The 18137-nt window shown below is 62.2% G+C and overlaps 2 protein-coding genes across 2 annotated transcripts in view; one reads left to right on the forward strand and one right to left on the reverse strand.

Moving 5' to 3' along the window:
* Positions 1-698: 698 nt before the first annotated feature.
* SHISA4 (shisa family member 4) lies at positions 699-4123 on the forward strand. The gene is made up of 5 exons (XM_046679334.1): positions 699-1102; positions 1285-1456; positions 2241-2374; positions 3100-3267; positions 3475-4123. Exons 1-5 carry the CDS (start codon positions 1030-1032, stop codon positions 3519-3521), a joined length of 594 nt encoding a protein of 197 aa, XP_046535290.1. The 5' UTR covers positions 699-1029; the 3' UTR covers positions 3522-4123.
* A 3856-nt stretch (positions 4124-7979) lies between these two features.
* Positions 7980-18137, reverse strand: part of LMOD1 (leiomodin 1) — a 34120-nt gene continuing 23962 nt past the window's right edge. Inside the window, exons 2-3 of the mRNA XM_046679976.1 lie at positions 9534-10976; positions 7980-8732 (exon numbers count right to left, since the gene is read on the reverse strand). Of these exons, the coding sequence (XP_046535932.1) occupies positions 8706-8732; positions 9534-10976 (1470 nt within the window). The 3' untranslated portion in view covers positions 7980-8705. The remainder of the gene's footprint in view (positions 8733-9533; positions 10977-18137) is intronic.

The raw sequence follows: 18137 nt of genomic DNA on the forward strand, positions 1-18137 counted from the left end.
CCAGTGAGGGGAGCTTCCAAGGGCTTTGGAAAGGGCTGGAGCTGGCCAGGGGGGAAGGGAGCCTTTTGATTTCCCCCTGGTCTGACCTGTGGTCCTCGTCAGGGTGGAGCACAGTCCCAGACACTCGGGCTCACTATGTGCAGAGGTGACTGCCTCCACCGTAAAACACTGTCCTCCACTGCCATTACCCCGCCCTCCCTAGGCCCTCCTGGCTAATGCAGCAAGTCTGCCGGAGTGCTCTGCGAGGAGAGGGGTTTTCACGGGGAAAGGGGTCTATTTCTAACTGGATGGGCCCCAGGTGGGCCTGCCATCCCCAGCGCTGAGGCCATAGGCTGGTGCGTGCCAGCGCTGTCCACTCGGAGGGGAAGTGGCCATCTCAGAGAGCCAGTGCAGCTGGCAGGGTCCAGGCCTGCGGGCAGGGCCGGGGACAAAGCGGCTCTGAGCTGCCCGTCAATGGGCGCCTGTGTTCTGGGAGTGGGGGCGGGGTGCTCCCGCACCACCCCCTTCCCCCCGCAGGACGTCCTGGGCTGGACACTGGACAGAGGAGGTCCCGCACGGGGGAAGGGCCGGCCCTGCCCCTCCGGGGTTGGCCCATGTGCCTGGGCATGAGGAGATGGCACCAGGATCAGGGCTTCTGGGGACCGGGATGCTGATTGGGCCCAGGCGGGGGGCGGGCCCACGCCAGGCCAGGCCTCCCCGGCGCAGTGCCGGGCGGCCTGCAGCGCCCGCCCCCGGTGGTCGGGACGGGAGGAGCCCCGTAGAGCGGGGACCCGGGCGCAGGGCCGCGCCGGCCGCGGAGGGGCGCGCGGGTGGACGTCGCCGGCGGGTGGCCGGGGCGGGGCCGTCGGCGCGTCGGGGGCAGGGTCCCCGAGGACCGGCCTCAGTCCCGCCCTCGGAGGCGGCGGCAGAGGAGCCGCAGCGGCGGCCGGCCGAGCCCGTCCTGCGCCGCTGCTCCTGAGCCCTCCCGGTCCTGCGCCCCCGCTCCCGGTCCTGCGCCCCCGCTCCTGGCGGCCGGCCTCGTCCCCCGCCATGCGGCCCGCGGGGCTGTGTGGGGCCGCGCCGCTCGCTGTCGTCGCCCTCCTGGCGCTGGGGGTCCCCCCAGGTAAGGGGTGAGAAGGCGGCTGCGGACGGGGAGGAGGAAGGGTCCGGGGCGCAGGGACGGAGGCCCCCACCGTGGAGACACGGGAGCTCTCAGGCCCCGGGGGCGAAGGGGCCGAGGACCATCGGGGGAGGATGGCCAGGGAGCCGGCCTGGTGGCCACTGGCGCCCGCCCCCTGCCCGCAGCGCTGGCCGGCGAGGACTGCCTGTGGTACGTGGACCGCAACGGCTCCTGGCACCCGGGCTTCAACTGCGAGTTCTTCACCTTCTGCTGCGGGACCTGCCACCAGCGGTACTGCTGCCGGGACCTGAGCCTGCTCATCACCGAGCGACAGCAGAAGCACTGCCTGGCCTTCAGGTGGGCTGCCCCCACTCCAGAGGGCTGCCGGGCCTGCCCCCCCTTTGTCCACTGGGCTCCGAGCCCAGCCGGGGACTCCAGCTTGGTGACAAAGCCAGCCGTGAGTGCTGAGGCTTGGGAGTTCCAGGAAAGGCATCTTGGTGGCCATCACAGGCTTGAGCTGACGGAGGTGTCCAGGTTCTTTCTGGAGCCTCTGCCTGGTGGGGTCAGATCGTGTCGGGGGGAGGGTGCAAGGTCAACAGTGCAGTGTGGCTTTGTGGAGGAGCTCTGGCAGGAGGACTGGAGCTGCAGGCGTGGTTCCCAGGTGCACGTCCCATGTCCCACCAGCCGTGTGATCCTGCGGAAGGCTCTTCCCCTCGTGGGTCATGCTTTCCTCTTGGTAAAATGAGGGGTTGCCAAAATTAGTGGTTTTCAAACTTCTTTTTGAAGGGGACCGCTAATATATAAAACAGGTATGAGGACACTGTGACTGCGGTGGGCTGTGGAAGAAAGCTATAGATTATTTCTAAGGCGCCTTTCAGTTGTAAGTCTAACTAATCAAGCTGCAGATGGAAGAGAGGGGTGGGGGGCACCCCACACCCCTGCCAGGCAGCACAGCCCCAGGGGAAGTGGGGGTCCCCTAAGAGCTCCTCCACAGGGACCGGGCAGAGCCCCACAAGGAACCCCAACCTTAGCTGCTGTGGCCCCTGCTGGCCAGGAGCAGGAGCACAGCTTTATGGTCAGCATCCCGAGGACGCCCTCCCACGAGTGTTGGAAGGTGACAGGACCTGTCCTTTGTCTAAAGTCCCAAGACCATAGCAGGCATCGCCTCGGCTGTCATCCTCTTCGTGGCTGTGGTCGCCACCACCATCTGCTGCTTCCTCTGCTCCTGCTGCTACCTGTACCGCCGGCGCCAGCAGCTGCAAAGCCCGTTTGAAGGTATGCACGGGCCTGGGCCCCAGGGGGGCACCAGAGCCCTCAAGAGTGTGAGCTCTGTAGAGGGATATGCTTCTGTGTACACACACCTGCCAGCATGAGACCCCAGAAATAAGAATGCGCCAGGGGCACACGTGAACATGGCACCGTGGGCACGTGTGCGTGCACCCACGTGGATCCTCAGAAGTGCACGGTGAGCGTGTGGTGTGTGCAGTGGGTGTATGCATGCACGTGACTCTGAGTGAGTACATGGGGGGTGTGTAGTGGTGAGCAGTAACGGGGTGTGCTCCAGCACATGGAATGCATGCCTGAGTGTTGCCATGTGACTGCATCTATGCCCAAACCTGAGGGGCATGGGAACGGTAACACACGGGGGATATGGGGAGGACCCCCTTGGTGGCAGCTCTGCTAGATTACAAGATACCAGCCGCTGGAGCTGCCCTCCCCTTGCCCACATGGGACAGTTCCCCGGCTGTGCTCTTGGGCTCATGAGGCCTCTGAAACCTGCTGAGGGGATAATGTGCCCAACACAGACTGACCGCTGGGCTCACAGGCACAGCTCCCTGCTCAGCTCTGTCAAGTGAGGTCTGGAAACAAAGGCAGCAGGTGGCCAGCCTGGACCCTGCCAGAGGGCCACGCCCAGGGGTGCCTACTCTGTTTCCTGGGCAGGAGGAGGGGGCTCCCCGTGGAGGTGGAGCTCTGAGTGCTGCTCCTTGTCCCCCACCTAGGCCAGGAGATTCCCATGACAGGCATCCCAGTGCAGCCAGTGTACCCGTACCCCCAGGACCCCAAAGCTGGCCCTGCACCCCCAGAGCCTGGCTTCATGTACCCACCTAGTGGTCCTGTTCCCCAGTACCCAGCCTACCCGGCTGGGCCCCCGATCTACAACCCAGCAGGTAAGTGAGCCGTCTGGAGCCCCAGCTCCTGCTGTCCCCACTGCTGCACTGGGACCTCCCTGCCCTCTCCCGGGTGGGCTTCCTCTGCCTCCAGCTGGAAAGCTCCAGTTGTCTCTTCCCCATGGACCCTGCATGCCCCGCGGTTGGGGGTTACTTCACAGCCTCCCATGCCACCCCTGACCCTCCTCCTGTCTCCTTGGCTTTCAGCTCCTCCCCCCTATATGCCACCACAGCCCTCCTACCCTGGAGCCTGAGGACCCGGCCGTGTCTCTGCTGCCCCTCAGTCATACCCTCCTGCATCTGCGGCTGGCCCTAGGGGTGGGCAGGGGTCCTCCATGCTCCAGGCCCCAGACCAAGCCCAGCCCTGAACATGAGAGGGGACAGAGCCCCGGGAAGCAGAACGGGAGCTGAGCTGGACCTTGGCCGTGAATGGAGGGTGGGGGGCGCTTGGGATTGGTGGACTATTTTTACTGGGGCAAGGGAAGGACATGAAAGGTCGGGTCACAGCCCCTGCTCTCTGATAGTCCCTCCACTCCCAGGAGCCCCACAGGAAGGCCAGGGCCCCCCGACTGGCCTGCTGTGGGCTGGGGTGGGGTGGAGGGGGCTCCATCAGCAGTGGGCAGAAGCCCCACCTTGCTGCCCCACTGGCCAGGGCTCCGGCCTGCGGGATTAAAGCTGTAAAGAGGTCACTCCGTCGTCGCATCCTTGGGCCCGTCCACACCGGCACAGCACGCCCTCACCCACTTCAGCGGAACCACCCCGGATGGCTCCTGGGGCTGGTTCCCAAAGCCAACGAGTTGGATTGGGCCACCCCCGGAAGAGGATGGTTGTCTGCATCACAGACAGTCCCCGCTAGGGGCCAGCGCCACCGACAGCACAGAAGCTCCTGGACCCGCCGTCTCCCCGAGTCCCCGAGTCTCAGTTTCCTCGTCTACGGAATGGGGGAACGCCTCGGGGCTGTCGTGAGGGTGGACTATGTCCATGAAACTGATGGTCTTTCCTTCCCTCCTGATGGAGGGCTAGGTGGGGACCGGGCCGCCGAGAGACTGGGGCAGGGGCTTCTGTCCGCTGCTTGGGTCATCAGGGGACCCTAAAGCATTAGGTCCCCCAGACCAGTGTCCCCCCCTCCCCAGAACTGCCTGGGCATCTAGCCAGACCCTCTCCGCTTGCCCTGCTCCCCGAGGACACAAGGACACGAGGACACAGTCCTTGAGCTCCCAGGACTTGTCTGGCGACAGGTCCAGGGAAGGAAGTTTGACGGTTTTTCATTCAAGTATGAAGAGTGCCACCCCCAACCACCTGGCTCCTCCTCCGTTGTCCCCCAGCCCCTCCCCCCTTCCCTTTGGTTGCCACAGGCCCTCTCTCCTGCCTGCCCTCTCAGGTTTCCTCAGGCCTCTGGGCCCCTGCAGCCCTGTCTTCCCGCTGGGTTCTGGATGTGGCCCTTGTGCTAACCACACCCCCAGGGCCCTCTGCCACCTATAGTATCCAGGAGGCTCTTGTCACACAGCCCGGAGGGGGAGCTCCTGGGCCAGCTGCTGCAGGAGCCGGGGGCAGAAACTGCCCCCGTGGGCAGAGCTCTGCCGTGGTCCACAGTTTCCTCCCTTCCCAGCGAAATCTTCAGGGGCCCTAAGTGTGCCCTGGACTGACCCAGACACACGGGAAGCTAACGCTGCTGGGGACAGAGCTGGGGCCCCAGCTGCAAATCCCCCTTCCCTTTGAGGGTGGGGCCAGGAGGCGGGAGCCAGCCGAGTGTCCTGGCTTCCAGGCTGCAGGTTCTGCCTCACGCTTTAGGAGAGGGGTCACCAGGTCATCTCTAGGTTTGGGGCCCATTCTGAAGCTGGGAGGTCCAAGAGATTTGCAGGATAAGGTTTCTGGGTTTCCCTAAGAAACAAGGTGTCAATGAATGCGAGGCCATGCCAGCCAGAATCCACAACCTGGGGCCGATTAAAAACTGCTTTGAGGTGGGAGGGCAGGCAGTTTATCCCAGCCGTAGCTGCTTCCCAGAAGGGTGGAATGCCCCCTTCCAACATTTCAAGTGAGTTACCTCTGCAAAGCCCTGAAAATGAGAGGATTCTAAGAAAAAGGAGGAAACCGTGACAGAGGGGAGCTTTCACCTGCTCCAAGCAGAGGAGGCCCCTCTCACATTTCTTTAGGTCCTTAAATAGGGCAACACCCCGATATGTCTCCCAAAGCTGCTCCCTGTGACCCCATCTCATCTGCTCATTACCAGGGGAACATAGGGCTGTACCCGCCCCTCCCGATTACCTTGGTCCTCAGCTAGGACCCCTGAAAACCAGGGAGGACCCTACAAGGGGAGGCAGGTAGAGGATGGGAAGAGCAGTGCCCCCCCCTCAACGATTGGAGTCTCAATGGTGTAAATGGGGTCCTGCCAGGCCGAGAGGGAACACTGAGGACCGGAAGGGGAGGTCGGGGAGGCCGAGATGGAGAAGAGGAGCATTTTACACGAAAGCAAGTGGCCTCTGATCTTGGGGCAGCAAGGTCTGCTCAGCCCTGGGGGGGAGGCAGGGCTCAGAGGGGGAAGACCGGGTTCAGGTGCAGGAAGAGAGCCAGGGCAGAGGTGCGGGGGGGAAAGACACCGAGGCCAGGAGGGGCAGGTTAGCAGAAGGGGGAGAGCTGTCAGGGAGGGGCCAGGAGGGGGACAGAAGGGAGCAGCCCGGGAGGCAGTCACTTCGGGCAAGCAGTGAGGGAGGGCGGCGGGACGGAGGAAAGGATGGAAGCCTGGGGACGGAGCCAAGGGATGGGAACCAGGTGGTAGGCCAGGGGGACAGGGGAACGCGCAGCAAGGTGGCCCCCTCCCAGGCCAGCAGCCGGCCCCCACCCCACAGGTGGGCTCAGGCCTGGAGACAGGCTCACAGGGGTGGGGGGCACATGGCTCTGCAGGCTTGGTGACCTGGGGGTCCGCAGCAGCTGGGGGCAGGGGGACAGGGGTGAGCTGCGCCCAGAAGAAGCCCCGAGGGGCCCCGGTCCGGATCACGGCGCCCCCAGGCGGAGGTGGAAGGGGACAGAGGGGACCCCGAGTCACGGGGCGGCACCCGGGGGGAGCCCTTCGCCCCGTCGGCAGGAGACCTGGGTTTGGATCCGGATTCATGGACTTGTTAAGTCGTCTGCTCCCTCGAGCCTCATTCTCCCCGCGCAGAGGGCGGCGCAGGACGGGTGGGCGGCGAAACGCGGGCCCGCCGGCAGCAGGTGCCTAGGGCTCCCCGGCCACCCGCCCCGTGGGGTGGGCCGGCGCTCTGTCCCCGCACCCCTCCGCCGCTAAGGCCGCCCCGCCCCGCGCCCCCGGCACATCGCGCGCATCCCGGGGCGGCGGGAGGACCTGGCGCGCTCGGCCGCCAGGGGTCGCTGCCCCGCGTCTGGTCGGGGCTCCGGGGAGGATGACGTCACCGCGCCGGCCCCGCCCCCGGGAGGATGACGTCACCGGGTGGGCCCCGGGCGCGGGGGAGGGCTACGGACTCCGCTGTTGCTGGGTCGGGAAAGGGGTTTTTGTTCTGCTAATCTTGTCTAAGTCTCGTAGAAAGGGCTTCCCCAGGTGACAGGTGCGCTTGGAGCCTCCGGATTTGGAGCCTGCTTGTCTAGGGCGGCTAGGAGGCCTGCACCAGCCTCAATTCAGAAATGGGGGGGACCCTTCATCAGAAGTAGTTCTAGGGGCAGCCTGAGCTCTCCTTTCCCAGCTGAGTGATCCTGGACCTGTCAGTTAACCTCTCTGCGGCGAACTCGGTCTGCAAAATGGAGACAATATTGGGGTCCCCCTCAGGGAGTTAAAGGATCAGATGGGGACCCGAGGACCCGGCAGACCTGGGAGAATGGAAGCCCTGCCTGGACTGAGCTTCAGCCTGTAACAGCCTTTGGGGTCGGGGAGGGAGTGTGGCCTGTCTCCCCTCTCCTGGACCCATCCCCTGTTTAGGGCACTGGGGGACCTGCCAGTGGGTGCAGGAGAGGGCAGAGTGTGATCTTTGCTCTCGGCACTAGCCTGCCTCTGTTTCCGGCCAGACCTAGCACAGCTGTCCAGCTTCCAGGCAGGGGCACCCCACCTCCCCCCAAGCAATGGTGTTGTTCTCCCTGCCCTTGAGGCAAAACCTGGAGGCAGAAAACCTACAAGTGCTCCAGACCCCAGGTGGCAGTTCTGCAGTGCCAAGGGGGCCAGCACCTTTAAGCCCATCAAATCAGAAAGATGCCTTTGATGTATGCGGGGTGGAGGGCATGGGCACTGGCAGGTCCGGAGGGCAGCCTGCAGCTGGGCAGGGAGCGAAATCCATGAGTAGAGGAGGGGTGGGGGTGACCCGGCATGCTGGTGTGGGTGCTGCTCCCCAGATGGTCTGCCTGCTCACAGATGGCTGCCTTCCTGGGCCTGTGACTGCTGTGAGGAGCTGGCCCCGGGCCCACCACTGGGAAGAGTCATGCGATGGGCATCTCTGAACATGCCTAATATAGCCATCGCGGGGCCCTGCGCGCCACACTGCCCGTCACCCCGAGAGTGGCTCCGCTGGATGACCCCAGGCAGCAAGACCGGGCAGGAGCAGACCCTGGTTGGGGTCAGCCCTGGGCCCTCTACTCGGGTTGAGGCTTCCCCCGACCCGTCCTTTCTGCGGGTAGGAGCTTGTTCTGTGGTCAGCTGGGCATGGCAGGGAACCTGAGTGCCAGCGTCCTCCAGGCAGCCCAGGGTGAGCGTCAGACAGAGTGGGGCACAGTCGTTCACGGCTAGAGGCTTGTATATATTATCAAAATCTTATGGAAAAACAGATACACAGCTATTTATACAACAGCAGGTGGATGTGAGGCAAACTTCCGCTTTGGCATCAAACCGTCAGGTCCAGCTGCTGTCTGTCCCTCTCCCCCATCCGGAGCCCCCTCCCTGCCAGGCACTGTCCATCCAGGCCCGCCACCCCTGCCGAGTCCTCTGATTGGCCCAGGAGGGGGTTGGGGGGACCCTCAGCCCCCCTCCCTCTCCCTTGGGCCCTCATGCCCTGTCAATCATCATCGCCCCACACAGAGTGCCCTGGCCCGGCAGCTGTGCCTCGAGGGCTCCTCAGAGGCCTGGATCCTGGCCCTGGAGGGCAGTGGGATTGAGGGCCAGGCTGAGGGACATCTCTCCTGGATCCCAGGCCTTCTGCAGCTGGCCAGCTCCACGGGCCCCGGGCACGCCGCCTTCTCAGTGACGTGCTAAAGGACTCTCCTTGTCCAGAAACCACAGCTCCATGTACAAAAAGAAGTTTTCGGAGAGCCTCAGAGACAAGAAAAGGAAAGTGAGAGGAGATAAGGCGTCCTTCCTTGAGCGTGGCCCAGGCCTCGAGCTCTCCCACGGCAGAATGAGGACAGTCACAGCAGGTCAGCCGGCGTGGGGTGGGCGGGGTCTGTGCAGCCTGGGAGGCCGGGCCTGGGCAGTCCCGGGTGGGCGGACGGGGCCTGGCAGCCTGGTCCTACTGAAGCAGCTTGGGAACCTCCACCTGTGAGGGCCAAGCAGAGACCGTTAGAGAAGGGGGTCAGCAAGGGGCCCTGGAATGCTCCTGCCCTCCCTTCTGGACACCAGACACCTCAACACACGCCTGTGGAATGAATAAATGAGCTGTCGACACAGGGAGCATTTTTCCTTTTCTGTAAGAACTGAATGTCACCAAATGACCACTGGAATCAGAACGGAGGTTGTCCTTTATCTCCTGGGGTCTAGTCCCAGGTGACGTCAGGGGGGTAAGCCAGGTGGGCAGATGACCATAGGAGGGGAGCTTTGAGCAGTAAGGGTCTCCAGAGATGGCTCCTGTGCCCGTGACACTGCGTAGTCGCGAGGTGACTCTCCTGAGGGCTGAGTCTCCCAAAGACCTTTGGGATGGACTGACCTGTAGGACTTGGCTGGTCCTGAGGGAATTAGGAAGACAAAGACCACTTTTGTTTTGGGAATGGAGGAGACAAGACCTAAGGAAGGCCTGAGGCAGGACTCGCTGGTCGGAGCTGTTCCTCCGTCTCTTTCCTCCTTTGTTTAGCTGCAGGGCGGAGGGAGAGGCTAAAGGAAGCTCCCTAAAGGGAGGGTAGAGTCCCTCTAAGGAAGATGGAGTGAGGGCTGCCTGGAGGCGGGAGGATGCACGGGATGACGGAAGTGCCCTTGACCCGGGAGTAGGTCTCTCACCTGCAGCCTGACACAGCGTCCCCTGCACGTCTTCCCTCCCTGCTCGGTCTCCCCGCCTCCGCCCAGCCCCCCGCCCAGCCCCCCGCCCAGCCCCCGCCCTCCTGGCCCGCGGCCCACAGCTACTTACCTTCTTGAGCTGCTTGAGGTTGCTGGAGCGGATGGCAGCCAGGAGCTGGTCACGGGAGTTCTTCTCCTGGGCGGGGAGGACTCTGTCACCCATCTTCCTCTGGGTAGCTGGCGAGAGTGAGTTCTTCAGGTTCTCCATGATGAGGGGTGGGGCCAAGGGAGGTGGAGGTGGAGGCGGGGCGGCTGGAGCGCCCCCTTTCTTGGGTGAGTTCTTGGGAGAGGCCTTTGGAGATGGCTGGGGTGAGGGTGTCGGGGAGCCCTTGGCCACGGCCCCCACCTTGGGCACCTCCAGCAGACCCTTCTTCTCTCCGCTGGCCTCCTGCGCCTGCCGCTGCTCCTGCAGCCGCTTCTGCCGCTGCTTGTCCATGTTGCGGCTGAGCAGGTTGGTGACGGTCATGCGGGGCCCGGCCAGCTCGAAGTGGTAGCCCAGCTTGAGCAGCGTGGTGTTCTCCTTGAGCAGCTTGGCGATCTCCATCTCCGTCTTGCCGCCGCAGATGTGTCTCTGGTTGTGGAAGCGGAGCTCGGTCAGCGTGTTGTTCTGGAGCAGGGCCCGGAAGATGGCCAGGATGCCTTTGCCTGTGATGTGGTTAGAGTCCAGGTTCAGGCTGGTGATCGTCTTGTTGGCCTTGAGCATGATGGCAATGGCGAAGGCCACGTGGTCGTCGGCGCGGGTGTTGGCCAAGGCGAACACCTTGACCACGGTGTTGAACTCCAGGGCCTCGGTGAACCGCACCAAGATCTCGTTGGTGATACAGTCTGAGTTGTTGACGTTTACCTCGGTCATCTCGGGGTCGTTGTTCTTCACTTTCTCCAGAGGCTCGTCGAATATGCTGGGAGCCGCCTCCTCCTCCGTCTTGGCCGGCCCCTCGGGGGCCTGTTTCTCGGCTGTTGGGGTCCTGCTCTCCTCTTTGGGTTCCTTTCCCTTTAGGGACTCATCTTTTTTGACCTTCTCATCCTCCTTTTTCGGATCTGTGTTCCCAGCTCCTCTTTTCGCCGTCTGCTCCTGCTTCCTGGTGTCTGTGCTCCTCCTGTCTCCTTCCGCCTTCTCGCCCTCCTCGCTCTTGCTTGCCTCCTTGGCCTCCCCTCTCTTCTCCTTGTCTCTGCTCAGACCTGGGCTCCTGTCACTCACCTTCTTGTCCTCTCCCTTCCTTGTGGCCGCCGTCCCCTCCTCTCCGCCCGCAGCCTTCCCCGCCTCTTTCTTATCCACCGCAGCCCTGACCCGGCCCTTGTCAATGCCCCTGATGACCTTCTCCTCCTTGGGCTTGTCACCACCCTTGCCATCCGCTTCCTCTTTGTCTCGGGAGAAACTTTTCTTTAAGACACCCTTCTTTGGCTCCTTGCCCTGGTCTGAGTCCCGCTTGGGGCCTGGGGTTTTTTTGCTGGCATCTCTGCCCCTTTCCTCTCCGTTCTTGGCATCTGTCTTGGTCTCAGCTTGCTTGCTTTCCTAAGAATTCAGAAAAGAAAAATAAACATGAAGAGCTGGCTTCAGAGGGAGAGGAATGAGTATGGGGACTGGCATTGGGGGCACTTATGTAACTTCCCTGGAGCCTCCAAAGGACAGTCTCCATGGGGGACACCCCAACAGGGACTGGGGTTCAAGCTGCAGAGAGCGGGCTGATACCAGACTCAGAGCATCAGGGTCACGAGGACCACAACGAACATCTGAGGAGGTCGTGGCATCTCCGTCCCCAGAGGGTCCTCAGACCCAGAACTGCCCTTTCTGTCATGGGTGAGTGAGAAAGGATGCTGTCAAGTGGTACCCTGCTGAGCCATGTTGCAGCTGAGGCCAAAGGAAAAAGCACTAATACTGGTCCTCTCTTTATTTAACATTTTGAAGTTTGGTTCATCATTTAATTTTTTAAACATCAGTTACCTCAATCCCCGAGCTTTTGGGTGCCCCCTTGCATCCTGGTCTGGGTGAGCACCTCACCCACCTCGCCCAGCCCCGGCCTTGCTGCCAAGGGCAGGTCAGTGGTCCTCAGATGCTGGGACTTGACAGATGATACCTTTTCAAAGGAAAAAAAAATGGAGGGACCAACAGTGGGCTACTAACATCTTATTTTACCCAGGAGGGATATTTATCAATTCTGTCTGCCATCATCATCTCATTGAAGGAAGGCCCTAACAATAAAGGAGACAGAATAAAGGACGTACCTTACATCAAATACGTATGGCTTTTTGAGAAACCCACAGAATTGTCTTTACTCTTTAGTAAAACTTTGCTGGGGACCAGCCCCTCTGTGAGGACCCTGGAATCCGCTGGGGCGGCCGGCCACAGGAGGACTCTGCCGGATGCGGGATCTAGGATTCTGGCTCCGCGCTGACCATACAGGCCGTGGGAGCGAGTCAGCAGAGCGGTGCTGGAGTGTTCCATGTAGCACGGCACCCCCGCACTGCCGCGGGGCCCTATTTCTTCCTCCATGATGTCGCGTAAAGTCTGAGCCGTATTTTGAGAGTGCCTGCCTCCCACCCCCATCGGAGGAGCCGGGGAGCCAAGAGGGTCGGCTAAGATGAGATGTTAGATTTAACCCAACTGTGATAGACACCCCAGAGCAAGGGGCACCTAAGGGAGGCTGGGATGTCCTTCCCCAAAGGGTTTTTAAGAGGAAGAGACTGTGGCCTGATTATTGTTAGGAGGGTTTTCTGTCTACCAGCTGTGCCTGGATGGGGTGTGGGAAGAGGAGGAGGAAGGTGAAGCCACCGTCCATGGACTCTCTGCCCTCCTGGCCCTTCTCCTCCCCGCCCCCCTTCCCAGAGGACGCGCAGAACCGCTTGGTCCTATGGAAACAGCTTGTACCTGTTCCACAAACACATGCCGTTGGGGACCAGCCCCGGGGCTTATTTAGCAGCAAAAGTCCTTGGCTCCTCTGCTGGAATCACGAGAGCCGGCCAAGGGGCACGGGGCCTGGTGAGACAGGGCCTCGGAATGCGGCCCTTTGCTCCTCTGCCCCACAGGCCCCCGGGGTCCGGCCGCTCTGGGGACTGGCCGGGGCTGTGGTGATAGAGCAAGGGGCAGGGAGCCCCTCTCCCGCCACTGGCTCCCAGGGACCTGGGTGTGACGCTCCGATCACCTGTCGGGGCTGGCCACCTCGCTGTTCCTTGACTGGAAACGGGGAGGGAGAGGGTAGATGAGGAAACCCCACGGGCAGCCCCCAGCACACCCCTAAGGCTCTGCCAGTTCAGCAGGGGAGCCCCCCTCGCCCCCCAGTTCAGGGCACTGTCATTGCAGACCCCACCTGCGCCAGCAGCTTGGTGGTGAAAGCTGGGGCCACAGCCTGGCCAGCGAGTCCGGCCCAAGCTGCAGAGGTCGGGCCCCCAAGGCAAAGACGCCTGCCCTCCCCTCTCCCTCCCTTCCCAAAGTGTGCTCGCCTGAGCGTTTCTCCAAGCCCCCTGGGCACTGCCCGGCTGCCCTCTGCAGAACGAGTTCCCACACACTCAGGCCTCACGTAAGACAGGGAAACGCGGGACCCAGAGAGACCAGAACTTAACCAGCTTCACCGAGCGAGTTTGGGAAAAACTGGGTTTCAGACCACATTGTCTCAGAGCAGCCATGAGTCAGTGTGACCTCTGACCTTCTCCACTGGGGCCAAGGCACCGCCTCCGCCTGCATCCCTGCTGACGCCCCGAGGCCCACAGACCCTCGCACATCAGCCTCCTCCTCTCCCCAGTCAGACCCGGCCCACTTCCAGGCCCGGGCCCCCCATCAGGACTCCTTGTTCAGCATGTTAGCCTCTCTCTGCCTTGACGCCCCAGACCCTGACCTCTGCCCTTAGTCTTTATCCAGGGCGACTCCCCATCCCCTCTTAGGGTCCTTCCTCTACCCAGGGTCCTCCAGGGCTTGGAACTGCCATGGTCTGTTCTCGAGGAGGTGTGCCAACCCTTTAAAAAGAACCTGATGAAGAACAGGCCGGGGGGTGGGGGGGTGGGGAGAGCTGGCTAACCCTGGGTTTCCTCCAGATACCCAGGAATGAGTGGGCTGGGGCTTGCTGGAGCTCCGCTCGGGCAGCCCTGGGAGCTCAGACGTTGCCTTAAAAGGAGAAGGAACCCGGAGTGCTCCCCGGGCTGGGGCTGCTGTGGAGCCCGGCTCCTCGGCACACAGCACAGCTGCCTCCTTTCTGCTTATCTGAAGGGAGGCCAGGCCAAGCTCCTTGCTTCTGGAACTGGTGGCGCATCCTGGTGACCTCCGGGGGTCATTCGGGCCTGTGTTCCTGTCTCCAGGCCTCACTCGCTATGCGTCTCTCATAGCAAGAGGCCTTTAGGTCAGTTATAATGAAGAACTTCCAGAGAGCAAAGGTCCCCAGGCCTCTAGATGAGAGACCTAAGCAGCAGTTACATTTTTTCCCTTTGGGAAAAGCTTTAGGGTTCGGAGAAGCCCACAGGGGTGGTTTGGGACTCTTCCATGGAGGCAGAGGGATGGACAGGATGACCCCTGAGAGCCTCTATCAACCTGGGACACGTCGCAGGCACGTAGCTCAGGCTCAGAGGCAAGCAGCGGCTCCTTCCTCCGTCCCCTCCTGGCCCCACTGCCGCACGACATGGCTCTGTGTCTGTCACTTGGGCGAGGACCCAAGTTCCACGCCTTTCATAGGTTCAGACGGGCTTGGGTGGCATCTTCCCGTCCCCTCGGGCCTCCTGACGCTGTTTCCTCTAGGAGTCCTGTCTGACTGAACGGAGAGGAGAGCATCTCGCTCTCTCCACTGCCAAAGGTGGGAGAAACAGAATGGACCGTCCATCCGAAAGAACTTGCTGAGGGCGAGGCCGTGGCCCAGCCCACTGGCCCTAACCCTAACCACCCCCAGGCCATCTCTTTCCTCCCCATGACCCCTCACTGAGGAGGCACGGCCTCCCTCTCTGCAGAGGAACCCTGTCCCAGGCGTCTGCGGGCAGCAGTCTGCAACCCCCACAGAGGAGGCACCAGGACGATGGCGTGGGGAAGCTCATCCAGCAAGAGGTGGGAGTGCAGGATACCTAGTTCACTTCCCAGCCACCTGCCTGGGGCGGGGGGGCAGAGCTGGGTTGGGGCGGGTGATAGGCAGGGGGTGTGCCCTCAGGTGTGACTCCCCTGCCAGGGACGCAGGTGCACCAGTTCCTCCCCCAGAGCAGAGCGAGGAATGCTGGTTCAGAGGGTCCACGGCCAGTCTGTGCTCTGTCCCGGGGCTGCCTGGGGAGGCGTCCAGAATGCACCCGCTCAAGCTCCAGGCTGGGCCAGGACTCAGGAGACTCCTCCAGGCCCTAGCTGAAGTTCCTGAGGTCAGGTTGTATCACCCAGGAGAGCCCATGTGGCATCGCCCAGTGCTGGCCCCAAGGCTCAACCCCTCACCTCTCCCTCTGGTCCCGCACTGGTGCTCCCCACCAGCCCCCACCACGTCTCGAGCCCCAGATAGCACCCCCGCTTCTCCCAGGAAGCCGGCCCAGCCTGGCCCCACCCCCACCAGCCACCTGGTGACCTCCTGATACCAGACACTGCAGCTGCCTGGGCCATCTGTCCACAGGGAGGAGCTGGCCACAGGCTGCAGGGCCTGACCAGGTCCCCTGGGAAAGCAGCTCCCTCACAGGGCTGGTGTCGGGGCAGGACAGGGAGCAGGCCCAGGGCTCACAGGACCAAGGAAGTTCACTTCCTCTAGCCTCCTGCTGCATGGTGTGCCAACTCTTTTATTGTTTTCCACCGAGAAGAAAGAGTCTAGGGGCCAGGCTGGTGGTGTAGTGGTTAAGTTCATGCACTCCACTTTGGCAGCCCGGGGTTTGCGAGTTTGGATCCCTGGCACGGACCTACACACCACTCATCAAGCCATGCTGTGGAGGTGTCCCATATACAAAACAGAAGAAGATTGGCACGGATGTTAGCTCACGGCCAATCTTCCCCACCAAAAAAAAAAGAAAGAAAGAAAGTCTCTAGACTCTCCTGCCAAGAAGTTTGAGGAGGGTGAACTGCCTTTTGGGGAAAGGAGTATTCCTGGGGCTGTGGTCCTGGGGAAGGATGGCAGTGCCCGATTCCCTTGGTCTCCGGGGGGCAGGAGTCCTCGGTCGGGCCGAGGCCAGCTCATCAGACAGAGCTTCAGGTCTTGTAACAGCTCCCGGTCTAAGATCCTGTGGGTCCACAGTGTGAGAGCTTCTGCACCATCCACACGACAAGCGACGTTGGAAGCTTGTGCCCCCTCATCCCAAAAATGCGGGCCCAAAGAAAGCTTCCCATGTGTCCAGGGCTTCAGAGGGCGTCCAGGACGGTCCAGGGGCCGGCGTGCCTGGTAAGCTCTGCGCTGAAGCCTAGGCCCACGCCCTCCTGGAGCCGAGGCAGGCCACCCTGCAGGCACCCTAGACAACCCGCTGCCCTTCACCCCGGCCTGCCCAGCCGGTGCAGTGCTCTCCAGGAGCCGCCCACTGGGCGCGGGTGAGGCACCCACCCCCCGGGCGGGGGCAGGCTCCAGCTCCGGGCAGCACGTCCACAGGTGATCGGGCCTCATCTGGGAAGGGCGCTGGCTTTCCAGGGATGGGCAGGGCAAACCCACGTGCTGTTTTGGCTGCTTCACACGGGGTTACGACTCGCGCAGCCTGGTGGCGGCTCGATGGGCAATGACAGTTCCTAGCCCTTTGTACAGAAGAAGGAACCGAAGCAGGAGCAGGGTCACGGTCGTGACCTTCGCCTGGGTCTCAGGTCTTCCTTTCCCCGTGCGTCCTATAAGCTGTCATGGTGGTTTTAACCACCATCCGCGTTACCATAGCGTCTTAGAATTAAACCACGGAAGGTCACCAGCTTTGGACACTGCGCTCAGGAGCTGTGGCGGCTTCGGTGCCGGGCGTTCACATTTCCCCATTTTGCATCAGGTCATTCTCAAGTCACGTCAGATGAGTGGAGGACTGGAGCTCAAGCTCAGGTTTCTAGGCTTCTAAGGCACCTGGTCTTGACCACCAGGCTCCACTCCCGCCTGTCACAGCGAAACCCCCAGGAACAAGTCTGCGCTCCTGCTGGGAGCTCCCGTCAAAGCCCGCAACACAGACCTGACCTTTGCCACCTGGGCGTCTGACCATTCCATCAAACAGATGCTTACGGAGCGACAGCTGGGTGCCGGCTCTGGGCTCAGCTCTGGGGCTGCAGAGATGGAGGGGCAGGAGGCTCTGCAGAGCTGGGAGAGGCCCCAGCTCCCGGGTTTCCTGGCCACGTGGGAGGAGGGGCCATCCCGCAAGGAAGGGCTGTGGCTTTCGAGGGCAGGGTTAGGGGAAGACAGCCTGGCGAGAATGGAAATGGGGATCCGGGGGTCCGCGGCCCACTGTGCTTCTCATTTCCCTCCCAGCAGGGTGAGGGTCCCCAGGCCAGGGCCTCCACCGTCGGCCTCGCAGGTTGCTCATTTCCCCGCCGTTTTTCCAGGATTTGGCAACGAGGCTCTTAAACTAAAAGGGTCTGTGTGGTTAACTCTGGGGCCAGAACAAAATAAATGCCGGTGCCGAAACCGTGCCCCGCCCCACAGTCAGGATTGGAGGAAGAAACCCGAAGACGATGAGATGGAGTTTGAGGAACAGAGCGGGGCCAGGGGAGGAGGCCGGCTGGACACGAGGGAGATCCGTCGGGTTTCTGAGAGGAGAAGGCCCTTGCGGGTGGTAATGCCTGTGGAGCACGGGGCCGGGAAGCCCCCTGGGAAGGGTCTACCCAGGCAGAGCCCCTGGAGCTGATTCCAAAGGAAGAGGGGGAGTTGGAGAAATGGGTAAAGAGCGGGGTGAGCTGAGGAAGGCCCTCCCCTTCGCAGCCTTGCCCACCCTGCGCCTCGTCCCCAGCTCCGTCCTACAGCTCTGTGCCTCCTCAGCCGGTTAACCCCACCCGTCATCCAGGGTCACGAATGCATCGAGCATGGTCTGCTTCCTCCCCGACAGCTCCCTCCCTTGTCTTGGCTCGTATCACTCTTTGTCCATCTCCCCCAGAGACCACGGCACAAGGATGCTTATTGTCCACTGGATCCCCAGCAGAGAGCACAGAGCCTGGCACACAGTGGGTCCTTGATAGACAGCTGTTGAATGAATGAACGAGTAAGGGAATGAGTGAGGGAATGAGTGAGAGAATGAGTGAGTGAGCCAATGAGTGAATGAATGCGTGACCTGCCACTGACCACGTCAGGGGCAGATTCCAAGGCTGGAATGCAGTGGGCTCAGTGCCCAAACTGGCCGGAGGTTTGAGAACCCCGGACCTCACCTTCTCTGCCCGGTCCAGACGTGTTACCGGCCCCCCAGCCACGCCCCTGACCCTTTACCCAATAACACAGAGGCTGGTGGGGCTCCAGGCACAGGCCTGGCTGGAGAGGCTCACCTGGCACATGTGCCAAGGCAGGGCTCAGGCCAGGGCTAGGGCTGCTGGGAGAAAGGACGTGTGTGACTCCATCCCCCTCTGGAAAGATGGCCCAGGGCTCTGCCATCGGCAGGAGAGCATTTCTAAGCTACCCACACTCTCTCCAGAAGAGGCCAGACGAGGCCGACCCAACCCCAGGTTAGACCGTAGGGCACACCCCTGTGTATGTGACACTTCCTGGAGTCCACACTGAGAAGTCCTCCTGGGTCTGTGCTGCCTGCTCCGCCCGCCCACAGCCTTGAGGATGTCCAGAGATGGGGGGAGGGAGGTGGG

The sequence above is a fragment of the Equus quagga genome, chromosome 12 (genome assembly GCF_021613505.1).
Source record: "Equus quagga isolate Etosha38 chromosome 12, UCLA_HA_Equagga_1.0, whole genome shotgun sequence".
NCBI lineage: Eukaryota > Metazoa > Chordata > Mammalia > Perissodactyla > Equidae > Equus > Equus quagga.